Source organism: Orcinus orca, chromosome 11 (genome assembly GCF_937001465.1).
Source record: "Orcinus orca chromosome 11, mOrcOrc1.1, whole genome shotgun sequence".
Classification (NCBI taxonomy): domain Eukaryota; kingdom Metazoa; phylum Chordata; class Mammalia; order Artiodactyla; family Delphinidae; genus Orcinus; species Orcinus orca.
Window position 1 is genome coordinate 42,872,964 of NC_064569.1, and position 13,654 is coordinate 42,886,617.

General features: G+C 44.4%; 1 protein-coding gene across 10 annotated transcripts in view; it reads right to left on the bottom strand.

Moving 5' to 3' along the window:
• Positions 1–13,654, bottom strand: part of LOC101281592 (cyclic AMP-dependent transcription factor ATF-7) — a 100,205-nt gene that overhangs the window by 3,206 nt on the left and 83,345 nt on the right. For 7 of the 10 annotated variants that reach the window (XM_049694441.1, XM_004274240.4, XM_049694442.1 and 4 more), the window contains 3 exons: positions 10,608–10,805; positions 8,950–9,058; positions 145–5,501 (listed from right to left, as the gene is read on the bottom strand). In XM_049694441.1, the coding sequence (XP_049550398.1) occupies positions 5,284–5,501; positions 8,950–9,058; positions 10,608–10,805 (525 nt within the window). In that variant the 3' untranslated portion in view covers positions 145–5,283. Of the gene's footprint in view, positions 1–144; positions 5,502–8,949; positions 9,059–10,607; positions 10,806–13,654 lie in introns of those variants that run through there. The other 3 variants (XR_007470117.1, XR_007470116.1, XM_049694443.1) reach the window with 2 other exon arrangements.

Sequence of the window (13,654 nt, forward strand, 5' to 3'; positions counted from 1 at the left end):
AAAGGAGGGATAAGAATGCCAGCTGTTTCTGTCCTAAGAAATGGGAGAGTGAAGATCGCAGACATGAAAGCCCAATGAATTCCCAGAAAGAATGGACAATGGGACTTGTAGATCAGAGTATTGAAACATCAGACAGAACAGTGCTTCTCTTGATAGTTTAATGTTATATTTGCAGCATAAATAAGGCACAATATATGTCAGGGCAAGGGAGGGGGGAGAAGGCATGGCTGGGGGATAACTGCTATGTGGCAAGGGGGAAGGAGGAGGGACGGTCAGGGAGAAGAGAGCGAAGCCTCTGCCTCAGCCCCGTCCCAGGAGACTGTGAGAGCCTGCTCACAGGGATCATGCTGAAGTGCGTGGAGGGGAAGGGAGAAGACAGTTGCATAACAAAACAGCCTGTAGCACTGCATCCTCCCACCTGTCAAAGTCCACCACTGGGGACTGGGGAAACCCAGACCCAGAGTCAAGTTCCTTGATGACATGGAGAGGTGTTGCTACATGTCAAGATATACAGATGAACAGAGATATAACCATAGGCACACACAGCTTTTCAACAGATACCATGTCAGGAGGCTGTAGCCTCCACTGTTGGGGCTGAAGGCTCGTCTCCCTGCCTGAAAGGTGTGTGTTGGGGGCGGGGTGAGTGGGAGAACAGGACAGCCGGTCCTTCCTGTAACAAAGAACATGGAGTGACCAGTCTGCAAGGGAATATGGGACAACTCCTGTCCAGACCCACGCAGGGCAGGTTTTAGGAGTAAGCAGAGGAAGACAAACCTAGATTTTGAGATGAGTGACATTGTTGTTGTTTTAATGGGAGTGGAGGGAGGGACTGGAGGAAATGGAAAAACATGCTAGTGCTAAGGCAGAGGATGGTACTTAAAATATCCTTGATACCCTGTAAGAATTTCCCAGCTTGCCCCTAAGGCAATGGTTCTCAAACTTTAGTATGTGTTAGAATCACGTTGAGTGCTTGTTAGAGCCCATCCCGAGTTTCTGATTCAGTATGTCTGGGATGGGGCCTGAATGTGCATTTCTAACAAGTTCCCAGATGATGGTCCTGCTGGTCCTGGACTACATTCTGAGAACCACTGCCCTAAGGGAAAGTCAATGAAACTAGTGCTCAAAGCCATTTCTTACAGCGAAATCCTCACTCACCAGTAGTTAACGCTGATGAGATAGCGCTGTGCTACCAGCCCCCATTAAAAAGAGAAACCCTAGCAGCTACAATACAAACCTGCATCTACAGAGGATGTAAGCTGCCTTAAGCTGCCCTACTCTCCCCAGCCTTTTCTCATTCCAGGGAAGAACTTTACCCCAAAGAGACACGAATGAACTGGTATGGAGGGTGGGAATGTTGGCTAGCAACCACCTACACTCACCCCTGCTGGGTCACCACCCTGGGATGGTGAGGATTTATGTCTGTGTGCACTTGCATGTGTGCAAACAGAAACAGAAATCAGTCTGTACTATGAAGGGAATGATTAGGGTTGTGGGAGGCTGAAGTAGGATGGGGGGCCTCTGATCTGCCTTAGGATCCTCACCTGTCCTGCTCTTCCCTCCACCCCAGTCAAACAAAAGTCTAAAGAAAGCAGAAAGAGCATATCAACAAAGGCATATGTGATACAGCTAGGAGGACTGGATTCTAAACAGACTGGTTATGACATTAAAAAAAAAAGTGTACATTTCCTTCCTGTGTATACAATGTACAATATTAATGAAAAATAATGATTTGGGGATGGGAAGGAAAGAAAAGGGAACTTTGTGGGGAAGAGCTGTCTTAGGGCTAGCACCTTTAAAGGAGCCTCTCAGTGTGAGCAAACGGGGGACTTAGGAACCAGAGGAGGAATATTTTGGTGTCTACTTGGTGGTTCAGGCTGTAGATGGGGCGTGGTTAGGGTTAAGCACCCTGTCTACCAGAATGGGTGGTGCTGGAGGGCAGTAAGTCAGCAAAGGAACTGGAACAACGGAACAGGCACAGGGAAGGCAGCAAAATGAGGTTCAGTTAGGCCATCTCCTCTTTTACTGCCACCGAGAGTGTACACAGTCTAGGACTTCAGGCCGAGGAGAGGAGCAGAGGCCGAAGGAAGCCAGATTTGGGTGTACGGCCAACAGGGAAAGATGAAGTAAAGGAGGCTGTACTCTTTCTAGTTCTTCCTCATAGTGTGGGAGGCTTTCAGACTTTTCAACTCTAAGCAAGCTTTCTTTTAAGACAACGGGGCAGTGCTCGCTTCGGCAGCACATATACTAAGACAATGCGGCATTAAGTCTGTGGACCAGAAGACCTGGCTCTGGCCCCTTTCTCTATGGCCTTGGGTCTCTAGCTGCTGTGTCCTTGGAGTGAAGTGGGAGGCCTGAGTCCTGTGTTCACTTAGAAGAGTCCTAAGGCATCCACATTCCCAGTCCCTTTTAGAAAGTGTCTTCCCTTAGGCCCCTAGAAAGGCCATGTTCCTTAAAAAGAGCTAAGTGACACCCTCCATGATGTTCTGGTCCAAAGGAGTCTGGAGGGCAAAGAGCAGGGGAGAGTGGCCACACAACTGGCTGCAGTAACAAGGTAAATGTCATTCCCCTTGACTACAAGAGAGACTTCAGGGCAAGCAATCGCTCTGCCTTCTTAGTGAGACTAAGGACCAACTGAAGAGCTGTCTGGGGTGGGGGAGGTCCTGTCGTTGTTCCTTCCTCATTTCACTGCTGCTTTACTACTAAGGTTCTGCCAATGCCTCTCGGTTAGGTCCCCAATACTAACTTCCCACTGATGAAAATGAAATAAGGACTCAAGAGAATTAGACATGGGGATTAAGAAACTAAATAAGACCCTCTACATAAATTAGCCATCCTACACAGGGACAGACTGGCAGGACTCAAACTTCCTCCAAGGCCAAGCAGTGAGGCAGGGCATGTGTGCAGCAACAAACTGATTCTTAACTTGAAAAACACATGACTGAAGGGGGAAGAAAAACAGTCAAGGGTCTTATGAAGGCTCCTTAGGAGCCATAAACGCAGTCAAGCTTTAGGGCAAGGCTACAAGTGGGAAATAAAGATAACAAAAAATGAAACACAACTAAGGCAGGAGAAAATCCCAGGGAGCAGCCATCTAAAGGAAAAGTCCTGAGCACAAGTTATGGCTGTGAAGTTTTAAAGGCAAGTGGAGTCCCTGGAGGTGGTAACCTGCATCCTGACCATCTGCCGTGCCATTTGCTAGTCTGAGTCACCTCAGGGGCTGTTCCTGTTGGGTCCTGGGTGGGGGAGGATGAGAAAACCATGTTTTCTCTCCTTTCTCTTCACCAGGTGTGGCTTCTTCAACACCAGCTCTGAAAAGCAGGAGGGGAAATTAAAAACAAATGCAGTAGAACATGTCCTCTAACTGGCTCACCAGTTTATCAGTCTGAGGAGATGGGAATCTCGTAGCTTAGAACATTTCCTCATTCCTCTACGATAGCCAATTTTGGAAGATAAAATAAGAAAGGAAGCTGGCAGTCACTCTGTATGCATGTATAAGATGGAGATAGGAGAGAGAGAGAAAAGGACATTATTGGCTTGGGCAGATGGCAGAAAGTGGCTCTGGGACAATTGGAAGGGCTTCATACTGAAGGGCTATTAAAGCTGACCTATCTATCCACAGGCCTCTGGCTTTGGACTGCTTCCTATGGCCTTGGTAGAAATTGCATAGTTCAGAGCCAAAGGAAGATGAGGAGTCTGAATGGGGAAGAAAGAGGGACAAGAGGGATGAATTTCCCCCCCTGCAACACAACTTTTCAAAGTAAGAATGGCTGAGAGCAACAGTCACCAATTTCCCAGGCAGGTCAGACTCTTCCACGAGCAGGACTCTTCTGCTGACATCAGTGCTCCACCTTCCCTTCCCGTGCCTCCCCCCACCCTAACTTATACTCAAGAAAACCCACTCAGGACCTCGGCTATGATGCCTCAGGGTCCTGGGGCATAGACTATGGAGAAGCATTGCATCCAGGGGGCAGAGAGAAGAAAAGAGCTAAAGAAACGCTACAGAACCAGAGAGACCTAGTGGCTAGGCTTGGAGCCTAGTGAAAGAGAGCGAAGGCAGATCCAGTGAGGACCAGTTGTGAATATCAGACCCTCACTCAGAAAAGAAGACAGATGTGTGAGACTGAGAGATGGGGGGTGAGGGGAGGTGAGGGAGCACAAGAATCCCCTACAGGACAGCTTCCAGAGGGCTGCATCAGAACTAATTATAGAAGAGAGACAGAGGCAGGAATGCAGGCAGGGGCACGAAGAGGGAGAGGCAGGAGTGGAAAGATGACCAAAAGCAATCTGTATGCTTTGGCTAGTAAACTCTTGTAAAACATAAAAGAATCAATCTAGTAACTTGATGGAACAAGCTTTAAACTACATTGTTCCTGCCTGTCCTGATGATTAGAACTGAAGGAGGATGGAGTGGGGGATGGGAAGGGAACCAGCCAGTCAGATCCTGGGCTCTTTCCCTTTTCACTACCAAGCACTATCTAATAAGGCCACAAGATGAGGTTGCCAAGGCTTAGTGGGAGGTGGAAAAGACCCCACCACTAGACTGGGAAAACTCAAGACATAAAATGAGGTACCCATATAGCTCTGGAAATAAATGAGAAAGGACTAGACCGTTTGAGGTTTCATTTCTCTGTTTTTGTTTTGGTGGCAAGTAGGGAGGATTAAAGTTTATGGAAGAGCTGGGAAATACTGCTACTTCATACATCAAAGGTAACCTCACATTCTCCATAAGTGAATGTTTTAACTAGAATTTACGGAGGGGGAAAAAGGCATAAATAAGCAGCTACTGGGAGACAAAGTCCTGAGTCCATGGGGTGGCTAGGGATGGGTCAGCCATTGATATGCCATCAACTCTAGCCTCCCTCTACCTAGTAGGAAGTGGCATGCTGCTAAGAATCAAGAAGGTAATAGCCATGGCTTGGTGGAAAGAGGGGGAACTGAGAAACCGAAACCTAGAAGTACAAGGGTTAGTGTTAAAAGAGACAGGTACACGTGCATGGGCAGGGATGATTGTTCGGACCATCGGGAAAGGCCTTTGGCTGTGGGTACATCAGAAACTTCCCCCTTGGGGTATGATCTATGTGGCTCTGGGGCTTGGAGGCTCCTAGTACAGGTGTCAACGTAAATGACCATGTGAGAAAAGCCCCACATCTGACCATTACTCACAACACACAATTTCCCCCCCATACTGCCATGTCCAAGGCAGATGGGAGAGGATAAGATGACATCTCTCTTGGCTCTCGGGCGGGCGAGCTCTGGCTGGGGACCTCTCCACCAGGGGAGGCATCATCTGCCTGCAGACTGAGACTGTGGGGTCATGATCACATGCGACTGTATGGGCATGCTCAGTTCTGTCCTTTGGCTGGCCATCTGAGTGAGGACTGAGGTGGCCACAGCTTCAGCTGCAGAGCGAACGCTGAGGCCATTGCTCGGGGCTGTTGCTGAGCTGTGCTGAATCACAGGGGCTGGAGAACCCGTTGGCTCTGAGCTTTCCTTGGGGCTTTCTGCCAGGAAGGAGGGCAAAAAGCAGAGAGCAAGTGGTTAGAACACAGAATGGGGAAATAGGCAGAACTACCTTTTACCATAATTCTAAAGGGGCCCAAAGGAAAATGAAGCCCATGTTTTTAGGGGGGAAAACTTCCCAGAATCTTGGCTTCTAAGCCATAAATGGGCTAGGAAACTGGAAGTTGTGAGAAGAGAAGCAAGCTAGGCCAAAATTAACCCATCTATCCCCATAAAGCAAACCCCCAACGTGTTAATTATACTGCCTGGCTTCTAGGTCTCTGCACAGTTCATTACCCTTATTGGAACACACTTCCTCTTATTCATGTCTTTGAAGGTGATTTAAAATAGATCTCTTTTTAGCTATCCTCTCTTATTAATGCTCACAACATTGCAATCATTCTATTATTTTTAATATTCCTTTAGCATGTAGTTGCACCATAGGTAAACCTGATAGATATCAAGCTACAATCAAATGATGTTACAAATGACCAGTCCTTGGCCAAGGTTCAGTCAACACAACCAACTACAAAGAGGTCTGTCAGACCCTCCTAACTATTAACTAGCTAGGCATTAACGATTTAACACATTTACTTTGAGTTATGCCACTCCACCTAAAGTGACAGTAACTTTTATTACTAAACACAAATGTCTGAGTTGCATACAAAGGTAACTCCATGTTGCTTAACACTCAAGGAGTTTCACTGAACATCAGATAGCCTCTCTGGCTACTTAAACAGAGATGTGTAGAATAAGGGCAAAATTTCAATAGTTGGTTGTATTTCTGACCTCCTGATAAATGCCTGAGTCTTCTTTCAGGATTCAAATACTACCTCCTCTGTGAAGCCTTCTTTGTTACGCTCAGGAAATTAACTATTTCATCATTTGTGCTTTCAGAGCATACATTCATTTATTCATCAGATATTTACTGAGTATTGCCCGTGTGCCAGGCATCAGGGTATATAAAGAATAGACAGGCCCCTTGTCCTCAGGAAGTTCCCAGTCTAGGGGCTCTTTGGGATACCTGTGCTTACCTTACCCATGGCTGGACATGTTTATCTCCTCATAACCCTGTGAGTCTCTCAGAGATAGGAGAGTGTCTCGTTTGTCTTATGTCAGGTAACTACCACTATGTCCATACCACACAGTAGGAACTAAATACATCTTTGCTGTAACAAATAAGTAATTTCAAAGGTTGACTATCTGTCAGAGTTCTTGTAGGGACTGAATAGAAACCTTACTGTATATAGACTTCACACTGATAAATACTCAGTCCTTGTCATCCTTAGCCCATCAAAAGGATTGAAATAGTTGATCACTAAACTTCCTGAAACACTTTCTTATCTTGGCTTACAGAACACCACACTCAGCTACTCAGCTGGCTTTCCTCCTACCTGCTTGGCTACGCATTCTCAGTCTCTCTTGTGGGTCCCTTCTCATCTCTCTGACCTCTAAATATTGGAGTACCCAGGGCTCAGTCCTGGAACTTCTCTTTTTCTACCTATGTGCTCTCTTTGACAATAACATTTCATCCAGTTTCATGGCTTTAAAAGCTATCCATATTCTGCTGACTCCCCAAGTTGTACCTTCAGCCTTTCCTCTGAACTGCAGACCCATACAACCAGCTGCCTGCTTGACAGCTCCAGCTGCAAGCCTAAGAGGCTTCCAAACCTGAGCTCCCGATATACCACCCAGTCCATTTCTTCCTACACTTTCCCCTATCTCCATCAATGGCAACTCCGTTCCTGCAGTCGCTCAGTCCAAAACCTTTGGTGCAATTTTTGATTTTCTTTTTCCTCACATATACTGCCCCATCTGGCCGTCATCAAACCTTGTCACTCTATCTTCGAAATATATCCTGAATTAAATCCCTTCTCACCACTTTCACTACGGCCATCCAGTCCAAAGCTCCATCACCTCTTGCTCATATGACTGTGATAGCCCCACTAAGTGGACTGCCTGCTTCTGCCCATGCATTCCTCACTCTCTTAACAGAGTGACCCTGTTCAAAATAAGTCAGATCAGTCATGTCACTATTCTGCTGAAAACAACCCTCTAAGGATCCCCAAAGTAGAGTAAAAGCTAAGGTCCTCACTATGACCAATGAGGCCCTAAAGGAAAATGCTTCCATTCCCTCCCCTACCTCATCTCCAAATAGTCTCCATTCCCCATTCTCTCCAATCCAGCCACACTAGCCTCCTTGGTGTTCCTAGAATGTGCCGGACACGCTCCCACTGCGGGTCTTTGCATTTGCTATTCCTCCCGCTTGCAGTACTTTTCTCCCATATTAATGCATGGCTAGCTCCCTCACTTCCTTAAGGTCTTGTCTAAAATTTCAACCCTGCTGCTAACATTTCATATTCTTCTTTCTTGTTTTATTTTTGTCTTCCAAGCATTTATTCTTATCTAACATACTATATATATTGTACCTATTTATCTAGTTTATTGTCTGTCTCACCTACTAAAATATAAGCCCCTCACGGGCAGGGACTTTAATCTAATCTATTTGGTTCCCTATTATGTCCTCAGCATGTAAAACAGTGCCTGGCACAGAACAGGCTCAATCAATATCTGCCTAATGAATGAATGTACCCTGAAGTACACATTAAAATTAAAATTTAGATAGAGATGTTTAAAATTGGTGATGTGGTTACTCTTTTTCTATGGGAACACATCTCTGAAATGATAAAGACATTAGTGGAAAAATAATTCAATATATCAAAATTTGATAGCCAACATTTCTATGAATTTATTTAATTTGTAAAGGAAAATGATTTATTAGTTTTTACTGTCCATAAGCAAATTATTCACAGTAATTTTAATTTCAGGATTGTGCTTATCCAGAGCATGGCTCTGTGACCAGCTCTTCCTAGCACTATATTATTTGTGCTCACAGATTACAAACTGAAACCAACATGAGCCCATCATTAGAAAGATAAAATGTACCACCAAATCTCAATGCTTAACAAACCCCAATGTGTGATCTACCACCAAATCTCAATGCTTAACAAACCCCAATGTATTATATCCTCTTGAAGCCAAGACAGTGGCTTTGGAATAAGAAGAGCTGGATGTGAATCTTGGCTCTGCCACTTCACCAACTGTGTAACTTCAGGTAAGTGACTAATCTGAGTGCAGTTTTCTTGTGTATAAACGCAGGTAATATCGATTTCATGAGAGAACTGGGAAGATGGTTGAGTGCCTCACACAAAGTAGGTACCCAATACATATTGCTACCCTTTTTCTCCAGCTACAATAGATAATTAGGGTAACTATATTGTTCTCAAAAATTTTTTTTGATAGGACTGGTTGTTCCACAAAGGCTGCTCACTCGTCAATCTGGGCCCCCCAGAACATTCAGAATGGGGTTATAAAATTATAAAGCGTTGAGACACTCATTACATGCAGCATACTGACTGACTGGTCTTGCTTAGGTTGTGAGCCACTCACCTAAGTAGCCTTGGGTCTTTTTCTGTAGTGCTGTGACTGGGCAGTCTTTATGAGCTAACAGCAGCTGTTTCAATTGAGCCACCTCATTGCGTAGTAATGTGACTTCATTCTGAGGAGGGAGGGAAGAAAAGAATATGAAGAAAATTTATGCTCCACTCTTGAACCCCCCGTAGCTATGCCCGAAGTGAGGACAGAATGCTGTCTGGATTCTCTCCCTCAAATCTGGGAAAGACCCAGCAAGGCTTTAGACGGCCCAGGGCCAATACAGCCACGAATTCCATGACAGGAGCTGCTTACAGTGATAGCAGGGATTTTAAATAGAAAAATTACTCCTATTTAGGATAAATACGATTACACCGAAATTAATAATGAATATGTCCTTTGATTAAGAAAGGTAACTTCCAGGAATCTATTTAACAGAGCTATCTACTCAAGTGCATACAATGTACACTGCAGCACTGCTGTTATGGCAAAAAATTAGAAACATTATAAGTATCCATACCTTATAACATAACTTACACTACAAAATGCTACACGGTACAGCTACTTACAAACACGAGGTAGGTCCTCTGTATACATGGCTAGATCTCCAGGAGATACTGTTTTATGTTACAACAGACAGTCCCTCCCTGACTCCCCCACAAAAGCTATAAATGAAAAAAATATTAGAAATACATACATGTCTGGTAGGTACACACCAAACTTATCTACAAGGAAGAGAATGAGACTAGGAAAGACATATTGAAGAGAGACTTTATTTTTAATCTGTACCTCTGTGTGTGTATGTATGTGTATATTATATATATGTTATATAAATATATTACCTTTGTAATGGAATATTTTAATAAATAATCAGAAGAAGGGAAAATAATATTCAAGAAATTATCTGGGGACTTCCCTGGTGGTTCAGTGGTTAAGAATCCACCTGCCAATGCAGGGGACATGGGTTCAAGCCCTGGTCCGGGAAGATCCCACATGCCGCACGGGAAGATCCCACATGCCGCGGAGCAACTAAGCCCATGCGCCACAATTACTGAGCCCACACTCTAGAGCCCGCGAGCCACAACTACTGAGCCCGCATTCTGCAACTACTAAAGCCTGTGCGCCTAGAGCCCATGCTCTGCAACAACAGAAGCCACCGCAATGAGAAGCCCGTGCACAAGTTAGAGTAGCTCCCGCTCGCCGCAACTAGAGAAAGCCCCGCGCACAGCAAAGAAGATCCAGCACAGCCAAAAATAAATGAAAATATCTGTATTATAACCATTCTATTTGCGTTTGAGTGGCTTTTTCTTTCTTTTCTTAAGCTGTGTTACCTGGGCAAATACTTTCCCTTTGGGTGTTCCACTACCCCTGTCAGATTCTACTGATGACTTAAAAAGAGCACCCTGGGGCGCTTAATCTAATTCCCTTCATCCAAACTGGTCTATGGATGACTCATTCTAGTAGCAGATATGGGGGTAGTGGTAAGTGTCCTTTCCAGTCCCCGGGGAAGAGGTTTCAACTCTGACTGTTAAGACATTCTTTCTGCATTCTCCCTGGCATATGTTCTGGATCTGTCTTAAAGAATTATCATCTTCTATTATATCGTTCCACTTTTTCCTGATTCAATCTCACTTTCCAGATTCAACAATCCTAATAATCACCCAGGACACACTCACACTCAGCTGAATGTTCTGAGACGTGAGTTCCTCAGCCTTCTTCTCTAGGGAGGACACCCACAGCTTCCGCTTTTGACGGCAGCGCGAGGCTGCGGCCCGGTTGCGCTCCAGAAAGCGCTGCCGCCGCTCATCTGGATCTTCATCCACCGTGCGCCGACGTCGCCCTCCAGTACTAGGAGTGGGTTGGGCTGGTGAGACCTGTTGCCCAGAAGGAAGAGGAGTTACTTGAAGGGAATGTCAGTCCTTTCCAAACTAAACCTGACGTAAGCTCTGGCAAAGATCTGGTAAAAGTATATACCAGTCTCTGTAACCACAGCGAGTCTCATTACTATGTCCCTTAGCTTCTCTTCTGTAGTAGTTCCTCATTCTGCCTCCTGTTTTCTTTCAGTCTTCTCAGTTCCATACTCTGATTATTTCTGAGACAGACAGATAAAAGTGAAACTAGGATCACTTTTTGTTTCTTAACAGGAAATCTTGTAGGCAGGGAAATTATAATCAAGGGAGGTGTCAGGGGAAATTTTAGGGAGACTATGGAATAAAAAATTGTAGAATCACCTATCTGGTCAAGCAATATATACAAATAACTGTGTGATACAAGTTTCAGAAAAGGAGAAAAGATTTTACTATCAGTGAGATATGAACTATCATGGAGATATATGAATTAGTATATTCTCTTTTTTTTTGGCCACACCGCACGGCTTGCAGGATCTCAGTTCCCCGACCAGGAATTAAACCTGGGCCACAGCAGTGAAAGGCCAGAATCCTAACCACTAGGCCACCAGGGAACTCCCAATATATTCTTTTTATTTAAATCAGTTATTAATCATCCTCAGCAACGCCCCTGCTTCCTGCCTTGTTTGTTCTGTTTGTTTTTAAAGAGAAAAACATTTTTTAATCTCTTTACAAATTGGCGATTTAAGACTGTCTTTTGTTTTTAAACTTCAGGCTGATGTCTCTTGTCTCTAAAGCACTTTTGAATCATCTTCCTTTTCTGTTAGCTGGTATGTATTCAAAGATAGACCAATTTTACAATAACGGTCAAAATTAAAATATAGAAAGGTCAACCATCTGTATAAAAGAAACTATGTAATGTAAAACAACGCCAAAAATAAATTCTTCCTGAATCTGTTGCTATTAGAGAACATCTATATTGGTAGTTCCCAAATGCCAGAGCTCACATTAGTTGCATGAGAATAAGCATAAGCTTATAAGAAAACAGAATCTTATTCTACTTCAGGCCCTACTGAATCATGTTCTCCATTAACACAGATAATGCAGAGATCATTTTATTTATTCAGATTAATATTCTCTCTCCTAAAAGAAAAAAAGTGGAGAGGAAATTTCAAACTTATTTTAATGAGCTACAGGCCTTGGGGTCATTGCTTCTCACTGTACTAAGGGAAGTTTACACAAATTCTCCTGTGATTTTCAATTTCCTCTTTGTCCTGAGCTCACTGGAGCACATGTAAAGATTGGTGCTTTAGGAGGAGAATGGGGAAAAGGAAATGATGGGTTCCTATTCTCTCATAGACAACTCAGCAAGACATGCAGGGAATGGAGGTAAAAGAACAGACCAAGAGAAAGACAGGAAGAATAAGAAGGAAAGGAATTAGTGGTAACTAAAAAATAAGTCATGTCATTTCCTCAAGAGGGGAAGCAGCACAACTTGGGCAAGGGGACTACTGCTTTACCATTTCCAGAAGGGACTGGCATTAGAAGGGGTTACAGGAGGGTGGGCAGGCTTAGCTTCCAACAAGAAAACTCAGATGAAAGCTTTTGTTGTTGGCCAAGCTTTAAGGCAGCATATGGTCATTAAATGTTAGGACATGTGGTGGTAACTGATAAAGCAGGTGGTGACATCAGGAAAAGGGGATGGGCAAAAGATGTAACTCTAGAAACTGATCTCAGGTGGTTGTCACCTAACCAGTACAGACAATATGAAAACTGCGGCCTATTCAGTTTTCAAAGAAAATTAGTAAACTGAGGCCTCCCTGAAAAAAAGAGTTGGGCTTCTAAATGGGATCCCTCTGGCTTTTTTAGACTTTAATTTCTCCTGATAAAAAGACATTCAATTGACGAGGAAAAAGTATTTTTGGGGGGTGTGTATTTGTTTACTGAGCCATCTTAATACTGTGACATCACATTTTATTAATATATTGTTTTTCTTTTTTTTTTTGGCTGTGTTGGGTCTTCATTGCTACGTGCAGGCTTTCTTTGTTGTGGTGAGCGGGGGCTACTCTTCGTTGTGGTGCATGGGCTTCTCACTGTGGTGGCTTCTCTTGTTGCAGAGCACGGGCTCTAGGAGTGCGGGCTTCAGTAGTTGTGGCACGTGGGTCCTAGAGTGCGTGGGCTTCAGTGGTTGCGGCGCATGGGCTAAGTAGTTACGGCACGCGGGCTCTAGGCGCACGTGCTTCAGTAGTCGTGGTGTGCGGGCTCAGTAACTGTGGCTCGTGGGCTCTAGAGCGCAGGCTCAGTAGCTGTGGTGCACAGGCTTAGTTGCTCTGCGGCACGTGGGATCTTCCCGGAGCAGGGCTTGAACCCGTGTCCCCTGCATTGGCAGGTGGATTCTTAACCACTGCATCACCAGGGAAGTCCCTAATATATTGTTATTATCTGATTTTTGCTATAAATCTAATCAGGTAAGTTTTTTTAGGTGGGTGGGGGCTAAGACCTAAGATAGGAGAGACTAGGGGAAGCCTCCTTTGGTGTACAAAGTGGTCTGAAGTGAGGTCCTGTCACATTTTAGAGGGTTCTGCAGATACAGCATTCACATATAGAAATAACCAAAAAGCAGAAAACAAAAACTGAGACCTCCTCTGTGACAGTTCTGCATTATCCAGTCTGTTTGCATTTAGTACAACCCAAGGATGGATAAAGAATAGCGCATTTTGCTACTTTCAAACTGTCAACAAGAACCAAAGTGCAGGTAGACGCCCAGAATGCTGAAATCCACTCTTCTTTCATTTTCTTCCTCCTTGAAAAAACAGGTATGACTTAAAGAGTAATGGTGACACAAACTGGTTCCCCCATCCAAGGGTCTAAATGAC